Source organism: Cynocephalus volans, chromosome 14 (genome assembly GCF_027409185.1).
Source record: "Cynocephalus volans isolate mCynVol1 chromosome 14, mCynVol1.pri, whole genome shotgun sequence".
In the NCBI taxonomy this organism is placed as follows: domain Eukaryota; kingdom Metazoa; phylum Chordata; class Mammalia; order Dermoptera; family Cynocephalidae; genus Cynocephalus; species Cynocephalus volans.
Window position 1 is genome coordinate 96,723,957 of NC_084473.1, and position 24,899 is coordinate 96,748,855.

Sequence of the window (24,899 nt, forward strand, 5' to 3'; positions counted from 1 at the left end):
AGTTGTTACCATTAAGTGTTACATTGAGCTGCAAATTTCCTGGCAGCTGAGGCTAAAGGAGAATGTTGTTACATAGTTCTCATGTAGGAAAAGAAGGCATAGGAGTTCATCTGAAAAATCAGACTTTGCTGGTGGCATTAGATTCCTGTTTGGATCTGAGGACAATGAATAATGTAATGGCGTTGTGTCTCTGTTGAAGAGAACATAGGAATGTTCTTCACATAGATGCTTCATACAAAACCTGAAGCGGTAACGTTAACTAACTCCTCATCTGCCTCACGCTGCTTAGGGGTACCTGCACACACAGCTATGGTGACTACGGGTAGGTATAGCCAGTCAGTTCATAGTTGAATTATGTGACAAGGGCGGTAGAGACAAGTCTCTGTCTAAGATGCTAGACCTGTAAGCAGTGGATGGTCCTCTGTCACAAATATGAAGCAGCCTGAGTCGTTCTTGTGCACACTGAGGTTAGCCCCAAGGTTTCCTGCAGGTAGGGACAAATGTTTTTGTCAATAAAGAGTTTTGAATTCAATTATTATGAAAAATATACTTAGGCTATAAAGCAAGGAACAAACAATTTTATTCCAACCATTTTTCAGAGCAGGCATAAATCCACCAACTGGATATCTGATTTTGAGGAGAGCTGCAACCTATTATCTTGCCACGATAAAGTAGCTGCCAAAAGTATCCTTTCTGCAAGTTGGGTGGGATTGTTTGAAACTTGACTGGTGTTTGTCGGATGTTAGCAGTGTGAAGTAGGTTGTGGTACCTGCTTTCTCCCACGCACCCCTTTTCTCTCTCTGGTTTCCTGCCACAGAAGCTGCATGGGCAATAAAGTGCCACTTTTCTTAATCACCTGCTGGCACCCCATAACCTATCCATCCACACATTCCTACCCATAATAGAAAGAAGCTTATGCCAAGAGCCCAAGTGTTGCCTCTTGCTTCTCTTCCAGATCTGAAACTTCCTATCAGAACGTGTATGTTTGGGGATGCCAGATGGCAGGAGGGAGCGTGAGATAGATGAATGGGGCTTAAGGAGGCACTCCATAGCCATGAGGATGAAAATGACCAGCCTTCTGCAGTGGGAAAGAGACAGAGTGGGGACACCCTAGAGTCAGGACATGAAGACAAGGGGAAGAGAGCTTGTTACACGAGAGCACTGGCCAACCACATGTCAAAGTCTACTTTAGTTCATTATACTAGTAATGTCTTTAGCTGGCTTATCTTTTCATTTGCTATGGTAGATAGGCTTATTCATTGTTGGTAATGAGAATTTCATCTGTCAAATGACTATTCTCAATTTCTTTAATTGAGGCATGCAAATTGTATATTTCTAAAAATATCAATAACCTAGGATCTGTATATTATATAGATGCTCCTTGACTTATGATGGGGATTACGTCCTCATAAACCCATCATAAATCAAAAATACCATACGTTGAAAATGCATTTAATACCCTGATAAACCCATTGTAAAGTCAAAAGATCATAAGTTGGGGACCATCTGTGTATAGAAAATAATTTTCAAAGATAGTTATGTTAAAAAGAAGTTTGTATCTTCATAAATGATTGGAAGCAGCAATTTTTTGAAGCATGTCAAAAGCCAAAAAAGTAAAATAGTGCGCACACATCCTTTGAACCAGTAAGCACATATCTGGAAATTTAATATCAGGAAATAATCTTTCATATCCTGTGTTTTAAAATAGTGAAAAATGGAAACTGCCTAAATGTTTAGAACAGGAGATTTGTACAATATGTTAACTCAATGCAGCATGTCATTTAAAATGATTATGTCTGGAGTGTCTATCTGTAATGTAAGGATTTAACAGAAGATCATTGTCTAGTTCCATACACTGTGTTCCTTCTGTTTTCTCAGTGAGTGGAATAGTATATAGCAGTGGTGTGTTTTAATGTAGACATTTGTAAACCTTACCTTTTTCTTGGGCAAGATATTAGGTTGAGAGATCCCAGTCCTTGGTATGTTGAAAAGAAAGTTGGAATTTTTGGAAGGGTGGCTTTTGGGCCAAATGGACCTATTATTTGCATGAGAAAGAGTGTGTGTTTCGTGTTTTAAAAAGAGAGTGAACAACACTTGATGCATGGTAAAGAATTAACATACTTGACAAGGATCACTACCCATGGGCCATGAGTTTTTTGCATGTTAGCTCTTGAGGACTTACGCTTTTAAATTTAAGTGACACACACACACATTTTTTTAAATTGTAGATTCATATGCAGTTGTAAATATCCTGTGTATCTTTTACCCAATTTCCCCCAATGGTAACATGTTGCAAAACTATAGTACAGTATCACAGCCGGGATAGTGATATTGATACAGTCAAGACACAGAATGTTTCCCTTACCAGAGATCCCTCATTAGCCCTTTTCTAACCACACCCACTTCCTTCCTTCCCCAGCCCACTCCTTAACTCCTTGACAACCATTAATCTCTTCTCTATTTGTTTAATTTTATCATTTCAAGAATGTTACATAAGAGGATTATACAGTATGTACCTTTTGGAATTGGCTTTTTTCATTCAATATAATTCTCTGGAGATTCACCACTGTTTTCCTTTTTATTGCAGAGTAGTAGATGTACCACAGTTTTTTTAATCATTTGCCCATTCAAGGACATTCAGATTGTTTCCAGTTTGGAATTATTATGTATAAAGGTGCTATAAATATTCGTGTACAGGGTTTTTGTATGAACATAAGACTTCATTTCTCTGGGATAAATGCCCAGGAGTGAATGTGCTGGGTCATATGATAGTTGCATGTTTGGTTTTTTAAGAAACTGCCAAAATGTTTTCCAGAGTGGCTGTGCTATATTACATTCCCACCAGCAGTGGAGGAGTGATCCAGCTCTCCGAATCCTCACCAGCATTTGGTGGCATCATTATTCTTTCTGTTGTAGCCATTCTGATAGGTGTGTAGTGATATCGTTGTTTTAATTTGCATTTCCCTAATAGCTAATGATGTTGAACATATTTTCATGTGCTTATTTGCCATCTGTATATCTTCTTCGGTGAAATATTCTTCATGTCTTTTGCCCAGTTTCTAATTGGATTGTTTCAGGCGTTTTTTCCTGTTGAGTTTTGAGAGTTGTTTACTGATTTTAGATACTAGTCCTTTCTCAGATATGTGGTTGGCAAATATTTTCTCCCAGTCTGTAGAGTATCTTTTCATCCTCTTAAAGTCTCTGATCTATTTTGACTTAATTCTTGTTTGAAGTATGGGACTTAAGTCATAGTTCACTCTGGAGGGAGGTGTTGATTATAAACTCAATTTCCTTAATGAGTATGGGGGTTTTCAAATTATCTCTTTCACATTGGGTGAGTTGTGGTAGGTAGTGTTTTTCAAGCAAGTGGTCCATTTCAGCTAAGGTATCAAATTTATGTATGTAGAGTTGTTTATAGTATTCCCTTACTTTTTTTTAATGTCGGCAGGGTCTGTAGTGATATCCCCTGTTACGTTTCTGTTATTGGTGATTTATGTCTTTCTTTTTTTTCTTTGTCAGTCTTGCCAGAGGTTTGTCAATTTTATTGACGTATTCAAAGAAACACCTCTGTGTTTCATTGATTTTTCTCCATTGCCTATCTGTTTCAATTGCATTGTTTTTTGATGTTATCTTTATTGTTACCTTCCTCCTGCTTGCTTTAGGTTAATCTGCTCCTTTTTTAGGATCTTGAGGTGGGAGCTTAGATTGTTGATATAAGACCTTTTCCCCTTTTTAATGTATGCTTCGTGCTATGAATTTCCTTCCCAGCCCTGCTTTATCTGTGTCCCACAAACTTTAATATATGAAACTTTCATTTTCATTTAGTTTCATGTTTGTTTGTTTTCTTTCGAGACTTTCTGTGACCCATGGATTACTTAGAAGTGTGTTGCTTGGTTTCCAAGTATTTAGAGATTTTCCTGTCTTTCTGTTTTTGCTTTCTAGTGTGAATTCATTATGGATGGAGAACACACTGAATTATTTCGGTTCTTTTAGATTTGTTGAGGTTTGTTTTATGGACCAGGATATGGTGTATCTTGGCATATGATTCATATAGGCACTTGAAAAGAATGTGTATTTTCCTGTTTTGTGTAGAATAGTTTATACATAGCCATTTGATCCTGTTGGTTGATGATATTGTTGAGTTCTTCCATATTTTTTCTTATTCTCTGTCTAGTTCTATCTGTTGTTAAGAGAGGGGTGTTGACATCTCCAACTTTAATTGTGGATTTCTCTTTCAGATCTGTTTCTGCTTCCCATAATTAGCAGTTCTGTTGTTTAATGGACATACATTTAAGATTGCTGTATCTTCTTGGTGGATAGACCGTTATATCATTATATATATATTATATATCATTATATTTTTTTATCATCTTATATGTATATATAAAATGTCTTTCTTTATTCCTAGTAATTTTCTTTACTTTGAAGTTTACCTTACCTAATATTAATATAGCCATTTTGCTTTCCTTTAATTAATATTTTCATGATTTATTTTCTCCATTCTTCTACTTTCAGCCTATCTGTATAGTTACATTTAAAGTGAGTTTCGTATAGACAGCATATAATTAGGTTATGATTTTTAATCCAGTCTGCCAATCTCTGTCTTTTTAATTTTGCACTTAATTTACTTTTAAAGTAATTATTATTAGTACGTTAAGACTCAAATGTGCCATTTTATTTTTTTGTTTTCTGTCTATTTTGTTTTGTCTGTTTTCTTTTTCTTCCCTTCTTGTGCCAAGGAAAATATAAAATATATATTTTTTTAGAATTCTGTTTTGATTTATCTATAGCGTTTTTTAGTGTGTCTCTTTGTGTAGCTTTTTTCGTGGTTGCTCTAGGTATTACGTTGTATTTACATAACTTATCACAGTCTTCCCACATCATTTTACTTGTTCAAGTAAAGTAGAAACTTTATCTCCCTTTATTTTCCTTTGCCCTCCACCATTTATAACATAATCGTGTTAAATATATTCTCTTCATACATTTAGAACCAAATCAGATGTTAGAATTTTTGCTTCAATCATCAAACAGAATTTAGAAAATTCAAGACATGAAGGAAAGTCTGTAATATTTACCCATATTTTTGCTTACTGTCATCTTTTTTCCCTAATGCTCCAAGGTGTCTTCTCTTGTTTCTCTTCTGTTTTGAAAACTCCCTTTAGCCATTCTTTTAAGGTAGGTCTACTGGATACAAATTCTCTTCATTTTCTTTCATCTGATAAACGTCAGAATATTCCTGAAGAATACTTTCATGTGGGCAAGGATTCTGGGATGAGAATTGTCTTCTTTGAGTACTTGAAAAATGCTTTCTTCTACCCTCCATGGTTTCTGATGAGAATTCTGTCATTCTAATTGTTTTCCCCTCTAGGTAAGGTGTCATTTTTCTCTGGCTGATTTCAAGGATTTTTTCTTTGTCTGCAGTTTTCACAAGTTTAGTTCTGATGTGTCTTAATGTGGATTCTTTTGTGTTTATCCTGTTTGAGGTTGCTTTTTTTTTTTTTAGTCTGTGGGTTTTTATCATAAAATTTGAGATCTTTTCAGCCATTTTTTCTTTGAGTGCTTTTTCGCTCCCTCCCTCTTTCTCCTTTCCTTCTGAGACTTTGATAACACAAATGTTAGATCTGTTATAATCACACAGGTACCTGAGGCTCTGTTCATTTTTTTTCGGTCTGTTTTCTCTCATAATTTCTGTTTTTCAGTATTTAAGTTTACTGATTATTTTCTGTCTCTTCCACTGTGCTCTTGAACCCATGCACTGAGCTTTTTATTTCAGTTATTATATTTTCCAGTTCTAATATTTCTACTTTGTTCTTTTTTATATCTTCTTTTTCTTTGCTGAGGCTTTAAGGTTTTTCATTTGTTTCATGCATGTTCGTAATAGCTTATTGAAACATTTTTATGATAGCTGCTTTAATATCTTTGTCAGGTAATTCCAACATCTCTGTCATCTTAGCATTGGTATCTGTTGATTGATTTGTTAAGTTTTTTATTTAATTTGAGAGCTACCTGGTTCTTGGTATGAAAATTGACTCTAAATTGAAACCTGGGCCCTTTGGGTATTAATGTTCTGAGACTCTGCATCTTACTTAAACCTTCTGTTTTAGCTGGCTTTCTGACTTTGCTTCAGCAGGGGAAGGGAGGTGGGCAAACTTATTACCGCCATGTGGAGTTAGATGTCCAGATTTCCCACTTGTCCTCTGTTGACACCTGAGGGTGGAGAAAATCCACATTACTGCTGAGTGAGGCTCGGAGCTCTGGCTCCCCATGTTGTCTCTCCTGACACTGCTAGGCAATGGTAAAAGTCCTGGCTCTCCACAGGCCTCCTCTGATACCATCCCCTGGGGAGGGTTGACTCCATAGTGCCTGGGGGTGAGATGAGAGACCCATCTCTCTATGTAGCCCTCTCTGACACCATCGTGGCAGGCGTATTGGGCTGTCTTGTTACAGCCTTGCAAGGGTAGTAGTCTAGGCTTCTCTTTCGGCCTTTGCTGGCATGGGTGGAGATGGGACCCAGTTTTTAATGTGGCATTTTGCTAGAGTAGAGCAATTTTGTCCTGCTGGACTGCCCCTTTGGCTAGAGAGAGCTGGCTTTTGTTGGGGCTTTTTTGTCCGTGCCTGTTGGTGTTCCTGGGTGGATATGTGTGGCAAAAAGAAAACTCAGGTGACTAGCCACCATGTCTTCTTTCCTCAGGTCCCATTGTCCCTCCCCAGTCTGTCACCTTCTCTTTACCTTTCAGAGTCATCTTATGCTTGTTTTTTATACATGTCCAGGGTTTTTGTTGTGATGAGCAGGAATAATAGGGAAAAGTACATCTACTTTATCTTCCCAAAAGTATAAGTCTCCAGGATTATAGGATTTATGTTTCCCAATTAGGGAAAACCTTGGGCTCTGCTAAGTGTAGAGAATGAAATGGAATTAGAAAGTCATTGGTAGAGATTGGTACCGTAGAGTCACAGATTGGTAGTAGTCTCACAGAAAACACACTCATTGGCCCTCACCCCTCCTAGAAGAGCCTTCCATTGAAAGCTATTATAATCTACTTATTGATGGGTAAGTTCCTTGAAAAGAATTGATACAGGACAAACATATGGATGTGGATAGCACGTCTCAGAGCAGGTCACACTGTTGGTGTATTTCACTGTTCAGAAGGCACAAAACCAACTTGTGCAGCCCAGCAGATGTTGCTGAGTGCTTGCCGCATGCTAAGCTCTGTGCAAGGCACTGAGGGTGGAGAGATAGGTAAGTCCTGGTCTCTGACCTTAAGGTGCTTAAACTGCATGAGGAATAAATGCTGGGAGCCTGGAAAGACCTCGGGGGCAGTTTTGCAGAAGAGCTTCATGTCCAGGGACAGTCAGACCTGAGGGATTACATTACCACAGTAGGTAACCCAGCCTCCTCCAGTCAGGAGTCTGCTTGGTGATGGTGGGAGCAGGTAGACAAAGGTGACTGACTGGCTCAGGGACAGTTGATCCAGTGGTATGAGTCTGATGAACCTGGCTACCCTACCAGCACTTCTTCTGTGTTCCCGTTGGGTATATTTCCTTTGGTCACTTCAGAGGAAACACACTCTGAGTTTTTCTAAGCTGCTTCTCCCTTCAACCTGTTCCATCTTTATTTGGATGGGTTAATTTATAGTATTGATTATGCGCCAATTAAATTGTGATTCCCATAAGGCTAGGAGACATCCTGTCTCCTCCACTGTGCATCGGACTAATTAATTCATCCTTGAAAGGGCAGTCTTCCTCTGAATTTTTTTTATTTGATGCATAATAATTGGATATATTTATGGGGTGATACAGTTGATATTTTGGTATGTATTTACATCATGGAATGATTAAATCTAGCTCATTAACACATTCATCACCTCACATACTTATTCTTTTGTGGCGAGAACATTTAAAGTCTACCCTTTAGCAGTACATTATTAATAACTATGGTCTAGTGTGCAGTAGATCTCAAACTCATTCTTCCTGTTTAACTGAAACTTTGTACCCTTGGAACAACATCTCCCCATTTCGCACCTTCGGCCTCTGGTAACCACCATTCTGCTTTCTGCTTCTGTGTCACCTCATACCTGTTTGGCTGTTACGAAAAAGACAGAAGACAGTGTGCAAACATACAAGAGTACTTCAGAAAGTTTGTGGAAAAAAGAATTAAAAGATAATAGGAATCTTTCCATGAACTTTTTCAAGTACCCTTATATATCAAAACATCACATTGTACCCCATAAATGGATAATATATACATTTATTATTTGTTAATTAAAAATAAGATTAAATTAAAATTTCTTTTAAATTTTTTAAAAAGACAAAAGATGTTGGCACGGATGTGGAGAAAAGGAATCCCTCTGAATTCTTGACTCCTCCGCCCCAATCCCCCACCTTCTCTTTTGTGTACTGGCAAGAGCATGGCAGTTTTGACCAGTAGTTTGGGCCCAAGAAACTGAGTGTGCCATGGTGGGTCAAGAGTAGAGCATAAGGAAGAGCTAGGGGTGAGGCTGGAGCAGACGCTGGAAAGATGGATGGGTCTAGAGTGTGAACTTATAGAAGACAAAAGACGGGATAAGTAAGGTTGTTGAGCTTTAAAAATGTTGAGCAGAACAGGAAGAGAGGCTCAATGGGAAACCTGGGTCATGCAGCAGGCCAGGCAGCAGATGAGAAGTCCTGAGCTACGGAGGTGGCAGTGGGGATGAGGTAGGAGAGGAATTAAAGATTTTAGAGGTAGAATCCATTCAACTGAAGGATTGATGGTGAAATTGCATTGTTTATATAATTTCTTCCAGGTGACCCCAAATTCCACAAGTTCTGCTCTGAACAGCAGGTACCTTTCCTCCTGAGATTCCCAGGTGATATATCCATGCAGTGGTCATCAGAAATAGGAAATGAGGCACTGCATTATTACCAGCAGGTCATGCACCTCTAGTGTCCAACACAGGTCTCTGATCAACCTGGATAGAATTTACACCCTAAGCCAGTGATTCTCAAGTTGACCATACATTACATTCACCTGGAGAGCTTTGCCCACCTCCAGAGTTCCCAGTTTTGTAGATCTGGAATGGAGCCATAGAATTTGCATTTCCAGATGATACTGACTCTTTGAGTTCAGGAAAAACACTTTGAGAATCACTGGCCTAACAAAAGATTTTAGAGGGTCTCTCCTTTCGCTAAAGTCCAATCTTTCTACGGTAAACCAGCTCCTGAGGAAGAGAAGAGACCCTTGGGAACAAGCTTGCCCTGAGAATCAACTACTGCCTCACTCCACCAAGTACCAAGAGGGAGACAGAGGCCCCACTCCCTGTGGAGACAGGGACTGCCTGCAGGGAGACACGGTTCATCATCAGTCCCGTCACTCAGGCTGTCAGTCCCCTCCCAGCAACATTTGAACTTGGGAATCAAAGCAGCGGAAGGAATCAAACATACCACCAAAGTAATTCCTAGCCTGGGTGATTGGATTGATGCTGATACCATACACAAGGGACTCTCAGCCTAGACACAGAGTAGAGTCCCTAGGGTCCATCCAGAATCATTTAATTAGAATCTTTTAGGTGGGGCCCAGACAGCAGTATTTTCTGAATGCTCCCTAGGTTATTCTAAAGTGTATCTGTTTGTTATTATTATTATAGACTAAGAACCTGGAAGATGTTTTTAGGATATTTAACTCAGTTTTGGACATTTCAGATTTGAATTGCTTATGTTCAGTTCACTAAAGTGAGCCCCCAGGAGTAATATAAAGGGGAAGGAGATGTTCCAAGGACAGATCTATAGGGAACACCAACAAAGATGAAGCTAGCCAGAAAGTTGTCAGAAGAATGGAAGTACCAGAAGAAGATGATAGAGCTGGGGCCCAGCAGGGGTGAGGAGGAGTCCTTTCTGCAGTGTCCCATAGCACAGAGAAGGTCATGTAGAATGAGGACTGATAGAGGTCATTGGCCTTGACAATTTAAGAGTTATTGTTAACCTTTTCAGAGTCACATTTGTTAAGGTGCTGGGACAAAAATACAAGTGCAGCATATTAATAAGTTAATAAAAGATGATTTGGAGGTAAAAAGTGTAAACTGTCTTTCATAAAATAACTTTTTAACCCAAGTTTTCAACTTAACTATTGATTTTTTAAAATATTTTTCTCCTTTATTTATTCACCCATGGCTTCAAAATGTGAGTTCAGTTAGAAAAAAGAAAAAATTATTTCCAGCCCTTTCCTATTTATTATGGAGGTTTCACGTTATTGTAAATATAGATTATTTATACATATTAACTGCCTTTCACCCAGTGAACCTAAGCAGGATAAAACTGTAGAATTGCAGGTGAGAAATTCATTGCCTGGGGTACTGATCTTGGTCATGTGGGAAAGTCTGAGGTGCTCTCAGCATGGGCTGTAGAACTCTCAGAATCAGAAATCCCAGGGCTCTTGGGGCTGGACCAGGACATACCCTTTCTCTTCTGCCGCGGTGGGGAGGAGTTCTGGCTGTTCATCATAGGTCAAGACTGTTATAATAAAATCAGCTCATCAGTCTTCTGCCAAAACGAAGGCCTCTCGATTTTAGAGACTGACTGTCTGTTATGGTTTCAAATCTAACACCTCCTGGAATTGGTGTGAGTGGTGAAATGACATTCCTGGAAATTCGAGCTTTACTTACTCTTTTTCTAGATCAGGCTCAGGGAACTTTTTCTGTAAAGTGCAAGGTAGTAAATGTTTGGGGCTTTTGGGGTCACAAACTGTCCTGGCTGCATATTCTTCTTTTCCTTTTTTCAACCATTTAAAAATGCAAGAGTCATTGTCAGCTCAGAAGCCATACAAAACAGGCCGCAGGCCAGATTTGGCCCACGGGCTGTGGTTCACCAACCCCGTTCCAGATGCCGAGGTTTGAGTTTCTGGTACCCAGTAATAGTGGCACTCTCTAGCATAAAGCATAAACTTGAGGGTTTAAATTAAGTTGTATCAAATCATTAATATCAAAAGGATGTATTTAGAAATGATGGCACGTACAGAATGGATTAAAATGTGGCCTGCATGGCTTCTGCAGCTTTAACCTGCTCAGGTGGCTTTGTACGTGTAATTCAGGCAGACTCCTCTGCCTCTGGCTAGTCCTGCTTGGATGTAAACTCTGTGAAGGCAAGGATCATGCTGTTGTTTGCTGCTGTATTCCCAGCACCTAGAATACTGCCTGGGAAATATGGTGTGGGTTGGTTCTCCTATGTCTTGGTAGCATCCAGATCTTGGAAAACAGGCTTTCTACAGCTCTGTTTTCCTCCGTCCATATATAACATTACATGATATTCATGTGCCAGCCATTGTTCTAAGGGCTTTATGTAATTCCTCACTACAACCCCATGAGGCCTTGTCTTCCCCATCTTACAGAGGAGGGTCCAAGGTCACGCAGTGAATTGGGGGAGAGCCAGGATTTGGGCCCAGCCATCATGGCTGCACTGCCGGGGCTCCTAGCAACCCCTCAAGTGATGCACAGGGGAAGCTCATCATGTGTGTCACTTTCGGGCTCCATCTCCCAACAAATTTCAGAAGATCTCTGGTTTTTATACTTCTGTGATTTTCAAAGCTTCATCACCCTCTGGGGAATATAAAAGTATTCTCAGAGAGACATACAGATTTGTCAGAACTACTGAGTTTGTTCAGTCTCATTGAACTGTGCACTTAAAATTGGTGTATTCTATTAAACATCAATTATGCCTCAGTAAAACTGATTTTTTAAAATATCCTAATCACAAAGTCAAACATGATTTGGAAAACTTCAATTAAAGACAAAATAACATAGAGAAAGAAACATTATTAATCAGAAGAGTCTAGCCTCTTCAAAACAAAATTTGTAATGGCTTTGTTTTCTAAGCTATTTAAAAATGAAGGTTGTTTTACTTTGATTTTCATCCACAGGGAAAGGAAAATCGCTTCAACGCAAGGTTAAACCACCTAAGAAGCAAGAGGAAAAGGAGAAGAAGGGAAAGGGAAAGCCACAGGAAGATGAGCTGAAAGACTCGATGGCTGACGATGACAGCTCCTCTACCACTACAGAGACCTCCAATCCTGACACAGAACCGCTGCTCAAGGAGGTACGTAAGCGGTGACCTCCTGAAACACAGCAGGAGAGAGAGAGGGGCGTCTCCTGCAGAGCCCAAGACCTCTCATAGGTCCTGGTTTTAGTGCAGAACTAATGTTCTGTAGTTCACATGTGCACGTGCTGAGGATTAGTTAGTGTGCCTGAGAGTTAGCATGTCTAAAGGGTCACTCCCCTGCAGGAACCAGTCACGGCTCTGGAGGTGAATGACTTCATTTCTCTCAGGGAAGAACAGTTGGAAGCACATTAATATTAAAAAATAGTTAGAAACACTGCCTGAAAGTAAGGGCTATCTAGAATAGGAGCTACTCTACCTCGTGAAATTTGTTTCAGATTGTAAGTATCAGAAGAGAATGAGAAGGAACTGTACTGTTTTAATTATATTGAGTTTTTCCTGTCATATCAATGTTGGCACCTGCTGGAAATGGCTTTGGTAGCAGCCCACTCGCCCACAGGTAGAACAGTGATTGTCTTGGAGGGAGCATGGCCCTGGGAAATACCCCAGGCTTTCATGGTCACCTGGAACTGGGAACTCAGCCCAGCCCAAGACACATGAGCACATCAGACACCTCACCGCTCCGGGTCCTCAGCTCACAGGGCGCATGAGCAGGAATAAGATTGCAAAACACCTGCACATGGTTGGCGTTGCAAGTGCAGTGAAGTTCCTGGTGTGACCGTGTCCGAGAGCTGAGGGCAGTGGTGTGCAGAAAAGTGCACCTGTCACTCTGCTGTTCTTTATTTTTAGTTAAATACATTTCAAATTTTAAATGATCCTCATAGAAGAAAGACGAGAAAAAAAAGAAAAAAATCCTCATAGAGACTTTCATGTTGTCGGCCAGAATTTCTTTTTGTTTTAGTCTAGTGACCTTAGGAATGACTTCTTAAAGATATCCAACAGTGTCATCTGTATGCATTAATTTTTAAAATAAAATTTGTATGTAACTTAACTCTTCATGTCAACTGGCTTCCGCTCCACCTCCCCTGGCAGTTGGCTTGGTGCTCTGTCTACCCTCAGAGCTGCAGAGTTCTGCACTTCATGTCCACTTTAACACCTTCCTTCAAAGAAGCAGGATGCCCCTGCTGATCTCTGAGTGGAGTCCCAGCAGTGTCGTTGTGCGAGTAGGCATCGGGAAAGCTTTCTCAGCACTGGCTTTCTTCACGACTTTCCTCGCTTCCTTCCCTGCCTTTCCAGCCTCCTTCTGATCCCTCCTCAGGCCCCCCTCTCCAGCTGCGCCGTCTGCCAGTGTTCTCTGTGCGTCCACTGGCCTTGTCCTCCCCTCTTGCTCCTCCCATCTTCTCCCTGTTCTCCTCTCTTCTCCCATCCTCTCCCGTCTTTTCCCATCTTCTCCTCTCCTTTCCCCTCTTCTCCCCTCTTCTCTCCTCCCTCTTCTCCTGTGCCTTTTGCTTCCTCACACAGGCAGCTCAGAACTCAGGTCCTCCGTGAGGCCATTCCCACCTGATGGGTTTTCATTCCTCCTGCTCAACATTCTTGCACAGAGGCCGGGTACTTTTCTTTCTTTGTGACTGATCTCAGTTTGCCGGTCGTGTGTATTTTCTCCCCAGCTAGATTATGAATTTGATGATCATTTTCTGTCATTTGTCTTTTCCAGCTGTGTTCTACCCATTAGTTCAACAAATATGTGTTGAGCACCTACGTTCCAGCCTTGTGCTAGGTGCTTGGGCAGCAACAGTGGACAAAAAGTCCCCAGGTCCTTGTCCTCAGAGTTCACAGTCTACAAAGCACGTGATGGGTCAGATGTTCAGGAAATACTTCTTGAATAACTCGGAATAGTCTCAAAAGTTGTATGAGCCAGAGGGATGCTTTAGCCCTATCTCTTGTCATTTAATTTTGACAGTTAAATAGATTGACCTGGTGTGACCTATTAAAAGCCAGGCTGCCTTAATACCATAAAGTGTGAAGCTGGACAGCAGTTGGGTAGACACTGATTCATTGCATGCTTGCAACTCCCCTGCACCCACAACTGTCCCTCTTTTCTGAGTACATCCTCCCTGTCTGTCTCCCATTAGTCCCCGCACACCCTTGAGCACAGTCGTTTGTAGTACTCAGCCCAGTCCATATGCAGCTTCCTAGGCGTGTTCAACAGTACCTGAGTGGATATATACCCCATGTGGGAGACAGGCCCACTGCTCTCATACTTGGGTGCCACAGCAGTGGCAGATTACTGTAAAAATGCACAGTGCAGGTTCTGCAGCTGTCTGGCCATGGACCAGGGGAGAAGTGCAGCTTTAAGATGCAACTTGGGTATGGCCATCCCTCTCCAGGCTCCACATTCGAGATAGCTCTCTCGTGCTCCGGGCCTGGCCAGTGAATGTTTCTACACCAAAGGTCCAGGCAGGTCTCTAACTGTCATGTGTGTCTACCTCCTGCTAGATTTCACTGTCCTTGGGGAATGAGACCAGGCCTTGGTAACTCCTTTGCCTTGTACCAAGTGGGTAACCAGTCAAATGTTTGCAGAATAAGTGAATGAGTAACTAAGCCCCCTCCTGTCGATGGTAAACAGTTGTCAATATTCATCCAGCTACAACACTGCCATCAGTCACATGGGAAAGAGCAGACGGGAGTGCACTGAGTGCTGCCTGCTCTGCTGTCCCGCCCTGAGACATCGGGCTCAGGAGCAGACACATTGCTGGGAGTGTTTAACTTTGTACTGTACTCTCTGCTGAACTTTTCATACAAATAGAGACGAGGTTTTATCCCCCGATACGTACAAGTAAGAAGCTACCAATTTGCTGCTGCCACTGCTGCCACCATCCCCAGTCAGGATGTGAGTGTAAATTAAAATGGCATTCTCTGAGCTCACACTCACCAGAACATAACTGTAATACACTGAAGAAAGCCAAGAAATTGACAGACCACAATAAGAATAGATTTGAAGAGTGCGTCGTTTTTATACATATGATGTGTAAATCTGTTGCATCTTTAGTTTTGTATGTCTTCAGATGGGACTAATTTCAATCATTTTTATTAGTGCTTCTCAGCAATTAGTGTACATTTTTTACAGGATACAGAAAAGCAAAAGGGAAAACAAGCCATGCCTGAAAAACATGAAAATGAAATGTCTCAAGTGAAGCAAAAAAGCAAAAAACTCTTAAATGTTAAGAAAGAAATCCCAACAGATGTGAAACCCAGGTGAGAAAAATAAGTGAGCACAGAGAAATAAGGTACATAGAAGAAGTTGCTGGTGTGTGTGTGTGGTTGGGTGGTTGGTTTTTAGGGGGATTTGCAGCAAAAGCTAGGTACCACCTCACATTCCTCCTGGGTTTTTTCTAATTCGTTATGTTCACTATCTTTGATTAGGGACAGCCACATGCTTCTGATGTCAGACATGTGTAGGGCAGAGTTAACAATCTGTTGTGAAAATTTAGCAGGAAAATTTAGGTTGATGATTCATTCCCAGGCTGAGAGCCATGTGATTGCACAAAGGTGACCTTGATGGTTGAGCCACAGGTACAAGCATAACTCTTCCCAAAAAGAGCTCAGAGTCTGTTGAATCACTAACCAGAGCTGCAGGTGGGATCTAGAATTCTGTGCCATAAAACTTAGAAGAGTTTATTCCTAGTTTAAAAAGGTTCAGGGCAGGTATCACCAATCAGACCACTAAATAATCAGACCATAAAATCACCACAATTAAATAGCTGCAGTTCAGTCCCCAGGGATGGAATTCAGGTGGGCCCCACATGGAGGACTTGCTGCAGAATGTTTCCCAAGTAAATGAATGAGTTGAACTATTGGGTTATTAACTAAAGTTACATTATATTTTTGTTAAACCTTGGATCAAGGTCCACCTGAAAAACAAATTTCAGTGTTAGTGTCATTGGTGATGCCTTTTCTAGTTCGTCATATAAAATGGCCAACGGCATGGAAACCAGTCTTGTGGAAGTGATGAGTGGGGAAGTGGTCCAGGAAGTGAAGGAATTAGGTGTACATTTAAAAGAAAGACATAGGTTGTCATCATTTGTCTTGGCCTTAGGTGTGTGGAACGTCTATTCTTACTCTCATTCTGGGAATAATACTTGAGCTTTGCAAAAACACTGTTAACCTAGATGTTATCCCTAGATTATACAGCCCACCTTAGGCAGGGCCAGTCCTGTTTGCTAGAACCAAAAGCTAAAAAGGCATTCATGATCACTACAGTAAAATTTAACCTATGAAATAACACAGTATATGGCAGTGATTAGTAATGGAGTATTTGTGCCTAAAATTTATTTTTTTTGTGGAAATTGTTAGTTTGAGTGACCCAATCCCACAATTTGTTACAAACAATCTGACTCAGTTAGAAGGAATGTCAAGTGGAGTCATGTCGAGTGGTTGATCATTGGAGGGAGGGAGGGAGGGGGAGAGAGAGAGAGAAAGAGAAGACCACCTCTTCTGGAGAGGAGGTTGGCACACTTGGCTGTCTCCTGAGAGAAATCAACCTTACCCCGGGACAAGAATGATACTGGTCTAGTGGCTAGGATTATTCTTCTAGGCCTTTTTCAGGCTTAAGTAAATTAGGCTAATAAATTCAAATTATGAAAAGCCCTAGTTTTTATATATGTGGAAACCTTGTGAGAATAGTCAGTCACACAGTAGTTCTTATCATAAGTTTAAAAGTCAGTGCTTCTAAGAATTATATTAGAGATTCCATTCCATAGGTGACTACCACCAAATCTGCCCTGTTTGTTAGCCCTGATGCCTGAGCTTAGCACCTGAGATATGATATAGTATTTCTTAAACAGAGAGGACCTGCTAATCCTAATCCTCACCCTCATCTTTCTTCCACTGACTTCTCTTGTACTCTGGTTTGTTGTTTGTTTTTTGTTTTGTTTTGTTTTGTTTTAATGAACTAAGTTGATCTGTGGCCCCTGGCTGTGCGCTGAGTGTGCTATTCAAGCAGATTATTAGAGACAGGACAATTACTCTACCTATTAAAATTCTTTTGCTTATTTTAGATTACACTTAAGTTATATAAACATGTAAAGTGTTGATAAACAGACAGGATAACATATTTGAATTTATAAAAGGCTTCACCTAAGTACCACTACCTTTGCAAGGATTTTGAGTTCTCTGGTAAACCAAACGCTAGAGTGGTCAGTTCTTTACTACCCAGTTAAGAGCAGTTAGAGCAATAACCTGTGTTCTCTTGCTGTGTACTTAAAAGATAAGTCATTACCAGAAGACAATCCAAGCAGTGTGCTTTAAGTTGTCTTTTTAAATAGTCTGTTGTAACTGGAAAATTTTATATGCAACCTCAATCTTCACCCCCTTTTATCTAATCTCTTTAAACTCACTGATCTTGTTTTGTGTTTTTCTGAAATTGGGGATAAAAGTATTAAGAGGCAGAATTCATTAGTACATCAATCAAAGATGGAGTTAAACAAGTAAAGACTGGTTTTTGGAGAACCAGAGAAGGTTACCTCTCTGAATAGGACCATTCCCTGTCTCCGCTGAGCTGTGATAGTGAATGCTGCGCTCTGTCATTGAGGCATGGTCGTGGCCAATGCTCGCCTTAGTGATACCTGAAGTTCCTATCAGCTAATAACAGGTGCTTTCAGTGTGTTAATACACGATTCCACATATATGAAGGAAATACATGCACACTTTTTAAAAAGAGCTATCATTAGTAAGTCATATATCATCTCTTTCTCTTGGCCTGGTCTCCACCTCTGCAACCTGTCCCACCACACTCCCAAGAGTGGACTTCACAAGAACCACTTCCTTGGAGTGGGCCATGGGGCCGCAGAGGCAGAAATCTGGTCTAACCTAATCTTCCAGCTTTAACACCATAGCCATGGCCTGTAGACCTCCAGAAGACTGCATTCTAGGTCAGAGCTGCCAGGGAATAGGAATTAGATCTCAGGCACTAAAAGGATTTCTGCAGAACCAGTAAGGGCTCACGGCATACCTGGCTCAAGACGCCAACTATCCATTGATCCTTTTGTTTTCCTGTCTATTTATCGACACTTTACATGTTTATGTAACTTAAGTGTAATCTAAAATAAGCCACAGAAGTTTAGTAGGTAGAGTAATCTTCCTGTCTCTAATAATCTGCTTGAATAGCACACTCAGTGCACCGCCAAGGGCCGCAGACACCATGTTGCGCACACCAGGCCTAGGCCCATCCACACAGGGAAGCCCTGCTCTGTGCTGGGACCTCCCTAACCCAGCCCGCAGCTCTGCCTCCCTTCTCCCTGGACAGGGGAATGCTGCACGTTCCGTGGCACCAGAGCCGCCTTTCCGTTTTCCCTTTTAGAAGGAATCACTTCAGTTGGCTCTTATTCATTTTATTCAGAAGCCTTATAAAAGATTTCTTGATAGAGATCATTTGGCTTAATTTCAGAAAGTATGAGTCAGCAAAAATAAAATAGTTGTCTGGCAACTTTTTTCTTAAAAACCACTTAATTTTACAGTGGCACAGACGCACGCCTTGCAAAAATAGATACCCCCCACACTTACACACAGCTTACTTATAAATAAACCACATCACCTCCACCTCTACCACCGGAGGGCTGGGTGTCTGTGTCATGGGAGCCCTTGGGTTTTTTTTAGAAGACAGAGTTTTTAAATAACTCTGTCAGTCAGAAGTGGACGAGGGACAGATTTTATAGTACTGTAGTATTAATACTCCTGCCCTTAACCAGTGGAAGTTTTTCACTTCAGTTTATTATTCTACCTAAAATTCTACTTATTTGTGCTAAGAGAGACCCTTTGGGTTTTGGGTTAGCTCTTTCATTAATTCCAGATATAAAACTTATTTATTATGGAAAATTTGTAAAATATAGAGAGACAAAAGAATGAAAAGAATAAATTCTTTGACCCTACCACCTTATAAAATGTTTGTAACTAGCCTTCTTTAAAATGTATTTATTTATGAAATCACACTTTATGTATTGTTCTATAACCTTCATACTTTCTTTTGGAGGGTGCAGGGGTGTTACGGTGTCATTGGATCTGGAAAGTCTAAAGTATTGTAACCTTTGAAACCTGGTGTCAGTTAGAACAGTGGGTTGTCTCTGACCCAAATCTGGCAGAACTTGGCTGCATTCTAGGAGTAAGAACGTGGGGGTGACGGAAGGAAGATGACAAGGACAGGAAGATCTGAAGGGTGCAGCTGGAGGGGGGCCTGAGTGGTGTGCTGGAGCCACACACCTGAGTGTCAGGGTGGGAAATGCCAGAGGCACATCCATTTTAGAACATCCACATAAACTTTGCAGACTGACAGCTTTCCAGCCATCACCAGGGACGGGGTAATCACTGATGATTTTTAGAAGAATTCTCTGAAGGAGCCATGGGGCTCTCTCAGCTGTGTCCAGCCTTCACTGGAAAATGTCCTTCTTGGACATTAGCCTGGCTCCTACCAGAGGCCTTCCCAAGTCCAAGCCATGACCTTGGTGGGCATTACAGAAGCAGCTTCATAAAGAATGTCTCTGTAGCCCATATAGTTACCTTGTTCACAGTGCTGTTTTACACGGATAGGCCTGATACCCAGTTCATTTCTCTTAGAGATGACCTCTCCACCTCCTTGTCTCCCAGCAAATGTCGTCTTCCTCATCAGGCTATGCAAACTGAAAATAGCCCCTTATGCCTCCCGTGTTGTCTCGGTGAACAGGAAGTTCAAGTCAATTAATTGTCCTATTTATATATGTTTATTGTCTTAAGCTTACCACAAAATCTTTGAGAAAGTTTGTACACTCTAAATAAATCAATAAAAAGAATAAATATTTTGCCTAGGATTAACCCTGAGTTTATGAATAGGAAAGAAAATTCATCTCACCCCATTCACCTGGACCTTAGGCCAATGATGAAGTCCTGCTACTCTGCAGTGGGCTCAGTGGGTTTCTGTAGGTAACCCAAGAACTGAGCCCTGGCTCATGTCATAGTTTCTATGAGAAAAATGCTCAAAGTTTTGAATTACAGAACCTCTGATATTGAAAGTCTGAGGCCTTTCAAAATCTTCATATTCAAGGATCACATGGGTAGTCTAGTTGCTGGGAGAGACTCACTCACAAGCAAAATGACTGCACTTACCAGTCCCCAAACAGCAAGTTTGTGCTAAGGGTTCTATACACAGGATCTGAAGTAGGTAACATGCCATAACATATTATTAAATAATGGACCTCAGTTCATTGTTAGCACTCAGAATAGCAAGTTAAGTCTGCAGGTGCTCAGTGTCTGCTGTGGGTCTTAGGTTGTTTGGAATGCAGCCATTCGTAAGTTAAGACTCTGGTTAGATAACACCTCAGGAAGCCATATTAGTGTAGCATATACAATTTAAATCAGGATAATTACAGTATATTGACTTCCACCCTCTGCTCCAAAACAAAGGGATAAATTCGTATTTCTCATCCATGAATGTCTTTCAGTTCCTTAGAACTATCATATACTCCCCCATTGGAAAGTAAACAACGTAGAAATCTCCCAACCAAGATTCCTCTTCCAACTGCATTGACCAGTGGATCCAAATCACGAAATTCCCAGAAACTGAAAGGTATTGTCATTTTGGTCATACAAAATTTTCATGATTCACTGTGTGCATAATTTTTGTGAGTTATCAGTAGTTAGTAGTTATTAGTCATATAAGGCTAAGTCTGTGTTCTTGTTCTCATTAGAAGGTCCATTGAAATAGACCTAAAAAGAAAGGAATTATTCTTACTAAATAGCTTTCTTTTCTAATTTTTGTGCAGGTACAAATAAGTTGTTGGATAACAGGCCATCTACCCTAGCAAAATTCCTCCCAAATAGTCAAGAACTAGGCAACACCAGTAGCTCAGAGGGTGAAAAAGACTCTCCTCCACCAGAGTGGGATTCCGTGCCAGTTCACAAACCCGGCAGCTGTAAGTATGGTGATTTAGAAATCACAGTTTTCCACTGACCCACAGCCCAACCCACACTGGGCATGAGAACTCTGCAGGTGCATAAAGCCCATTCCCAGTGGTCTGCTGGAGCCACCTTGTATCAGCCCACAAGAGCCCATTGCTAACTAGTCTAGCCAGTTGTCAAACTATTAGAGATTGAAAATAGCCCTGGCTATTGGTGTAAATATACACCAGAGAAATGAGCACATGATTCACATCAGGGCTTTTTTTTCCCAGGGTGCTGGTATACCAGCGCACCACTGCCCAGTGTACAAGATGGAATGATCTGTCTGGAGTGGTTAATCATCCAAAGAATTGTTTGCTTTATAAAAGCACTGACTCAACAATCTTTTACCTGACTAATTCTTCATACATTTATAGTGTAATTGTTTTTGTACAAATTGAGTTTACTCTCAACATTACCCACATCTTTCACATAAAGAGCCTATAGAAAGCTGTCTTCATTTTTCTCACCACCTTCTTGGCCTGCTTTCTCAGATTCGGCCTGCAGCATATCACAACAGTAAGCGTAGTATGCTAAAATAAGACAGAAGACCTCACCCTATAGACACTAGCCACCTGAAATAGAAAACAACAGAGACAAGAAAAGGGAGTGGCCTTATTAGCAAGGATTTGGGATCAAGAGAGGCCCTAGCCTTAGGATTGACCTGTCTGCACTCACTGCTATGTTAGCGTGAGCTTGTGTTTGTCCTTTGTGTACTAACAGGAAAATGAGGAAGACCAAAGGTGCAATCAGGGTTGAGCACCAAGATAACTTAAGGAAAGGGGTGACTGCTGTGAAGAGTGGGTGGTGCAAGGGCTCAGTTGAATGAGAAGCTCGATGAGGTGCCCGTAGAACGTGCCTTCTTTATGTTTCACGTGTGCAAGTGCATACTGAAAAGAGGGGCTCTCTAAATTAAAGGCTGTAGCCCCTATTTGCCATGAGACTATCTGGCACCTTTGAGTAATGTTTTTTTGCCTGGGGAGAGATGTAGTCTTAAGTCCTTTGTCCAAGAAATCTTAGACAAGTCTGAATAGTCCATGTGTCCGGGCAGAATACTCTGGTTCCTTAGGTGCCCTCTGAGGTTTCAGCTGGACATTGGTCCTTGGCTTATACTTTGTGATTTGGGCAGTGCCCTCTTAAGCAGACGCCACTTCCTCCAAGGAAGCTGCATTTCAGCACCAGGAACACACTGCTCTGGGAACCAGTTTCGTAGGGTTGTTCTGAGGCTCAGTGAAGGAACATAAGCTCTGCTGGTGACGTAATGACACAATCACACTGAATTGTGCACCGAAGAGGAGAGTGTCAGCCAGACACAGCCTTTGAGACTTGGCAGCTGGCTGGCAGAGTCCCCTCCAAGGGGTACCCGAGCCACATGTTGGTGTTACTCCTTTGGAGTAGAGGGGAAAGGATGACAGAATCCAATCCCATGGTACTTCAGCTCCCCACCTCCAAGAGGGGAATGTGGGAAACAGCAGGCAAGTGGTCTGGACAAGAAACTGAAAAGCCCACTGCTGTGGGCCTCATTTCCTGCCCGGCTCCTCTGCGAGCAAAGGGTAGCTGGTACCTGTGCCTCTGAGAGCACTGAGAGCACGGTGCCTCCAGGCAGAGCTCGGCCTGCAGAGCTCAAACCTACGGCTTGTCTCTGAGGCCCAGGTCTGCAGATTTCTTTTTTGGTTTTTTAGCCAAGGAATACCTTCTGCTGGTCCCAAGCCCTGTAACCTGTCTGCTCTCACCACCAGCCTTACTAGAAAGCTCTAGCAGGGCTCCACCATGAAATAACATGGCTGGAGGGCACCAATAAGAATCAGTCCCGTGCACTCAGTCACTTGTACCTGTCCCCCACCCCACTTTCCCACCCCTTTTCTCCCCTCCCTTTGCCACTTATCTTGCTTAGATCTTAAGCCTCCATGCAGCCTGTCAGCAGTGCTGAGCTTATGCTCTTCCCTGACGGTTAAATTGTTTGTCCCACTCAAGACTGTTCAAGCCAGGATGCAGCAGTAGTCACGGGGTGTTTTGCAGCCTGTTCATAAAGATATCTCTATACCAAGTAGCACCCCTTAGCACAGCGCCATGTATCACGTGAGATGCTGAGAGAATTCTCTTTGAATAATTTCATGATTTAGAAAAATTACAAATACAAAGTGTAATTAAAAGGAAAGGCAAATAGAAAGCCACCAATCAAAAAGGTCTCTTAATTGCACATACCCTATGCTGGTTTTGGCCTTCCCCTCTGCTCCCCCATTTTCTCTTCCTACTTCAAACATTATTCTATCTTGTCTTTTTCTAACTTCTCTTAACTTTCCCTATTTTGTTCCATTGACATTTATCAAGTGCTTGCACAGGCTGGGCCCGATGAAACACCCCCCACTTCCCGCTGACGGGGGATGCAGCTCTTGCTCCCCCAGGACAGGACAGGCACGGGGGCAAGCAGGCACACAGGAGGTGGGGTGGGGTCTTTCCCAAGTGTGGGCAGTTCAAGAGCAGACAAGTCACGTGTGGTGGCAAGGGGAAGTCAGAGAAGGTGTCGTATGAGAGGTGGCAAGGGAAGGGTCAGGATAGTTGTGTACATAGTGATGCTGTGATGTTGATGTGGTGATAGGAAGGCACACCGCAGCATGGAGGCCTCAGAGGGACAGAGAGGGATGTGGAGATCTGAGCAGGGTTCACACAGGGACAGCATTTGAGGAGGGCCCTGAGCGCGGTATCACAGCAACACAACAGCAGAGGAGGAGGGATCACCCACGTAGTCAAGGAGGAGAGCAGGCAGCTTGGGGACAGGACGGTGTGGAAGGTGCCCATGCCACTGAGGAAGGTGGGAGGCAAGGGGGGGTTGCCCTGCAGGCGGGGAATGGAGCGCATGGGCTTCCAAGAGCCTGGCAGGGCCCTCTCCAGGCCTGGAGCCCTGGGGGCTTGGGGAGAAGCAGCTGGTGCTGGAGAGAACGACGTGGGCATGGAATCGCCGAGCAGGGCAGGGAGAAGCAGAGCAGGAGACTCATAGTGGTCGGGGAAGGCCCGGGTGGAGACATGCCAGGTGGGCAGTTGTGCCCTGCAGACCAGGAGCCTGCAGGGGCCAGAGCTGGGCACGTGGTGGTGTCAGGAGCAGCACCAAGGTGCCACAATAGACTGGCAAAATAATACATTTTTCTGATAAAAGTTTTATGTATTGCCATTTAGTCAGTGTAGAATAAATATTATGAAACTAAAATTTTTCCGTTTTCTATTTTTGAAACGGGTGTGTAGACATTACCTTAACAGGCACAGGAATATACTAGGAGCTCATATCCTTATGAAACGGGCCAGAGCCACACACACCAGGCACAACTATGGCAGAGTGACAAGAGGTCCTTGTCATTGTAGAACTTAGGAACATTCAGCCCGGGGCACCCCACCCACTGCAGGCGTGAGCCTAGGTGGAGGCACAGTGACTCCTCCAGGTCCCTGGAGGATGTGGAAAGGTCCTCCTCCCTGGCCTGCAGTGGGAGAAGTGAGAGGCTGACTACACCTGCCCGAGAGCATCCTGCCAGCGTTCACCATTCCCCGGAGCCCCCAGTGCATGGAGATGTGACTTCTTTTTTGTCTTTAAAACCTTTAAACAGAACACATTTAAGAGTTTTAATTTTTTTTCTTCTTTATAGAAGCACTTGAGTTCACAAAGTCTTATCACATGAAAAATAACTGAAGTGTACAAATCAAAATACGACATTAACGAGACCTTTTGTTTTTAACTTCCAGCTACTGATAGTCTTTATAAACTTTCTCTGCAAACCCTCAACGCAGACATTTTCTTAAAACAACGCCAGACCTCACCCCCACCTGCCTCTCCGTCGCCCCCCTCCACCGTGTGCCCGTTCGCATCCCGGGGCAGCTACAGCAGCATCGTCAACAGCAGCTCCGGCAGGTGGGCCCCACTCCCTCCTCTTCCTCAGCCTGTGACTTCTCTAAAACCTGCCGTTGTTTTCTTCCAACACGTA

General features: G+C 42.2%; 1 protein-coding gene across 2 annotated transcripts in view; it reads left to right on the forward strand.

The window, feature by feature from the left end:
* The window catches only part of TMEM131 (transmembrane protein 131), a 211,733-nt gene that overhangs the window by 181,327 nt on the left and 5,507 nt on the right, over positions 1 to 24,899 (forward strand). For both annotated transcript variants that reach the window (XM_063077862.1, XM_063077861.1), the window contains exons 32-36: positions 11,888 to 12,063; positions 15,092 to 15,219; positions 20,433 to 20,557; positions 20,754 to 20,903; positions 24,661 to 24,826. In XM_063077862.1, coding sequence (XP_062933932.1) covers positions 11,888 to 12,063; positions 15,092 to 15,219; positions 20,433 to 20,557; positions 20,754 to 20,903; positions 24,661 to 24,826 — 745 coding nt within the window. The remainder of the gene's footprint in view (positions 1 to 11,887; positions 12,064 to 15,091; positions 15,220 to 20,432; positions 20,558 to 20,753; positions 20,904 to 24,660; positions 24,827 to 24,899) is intronic.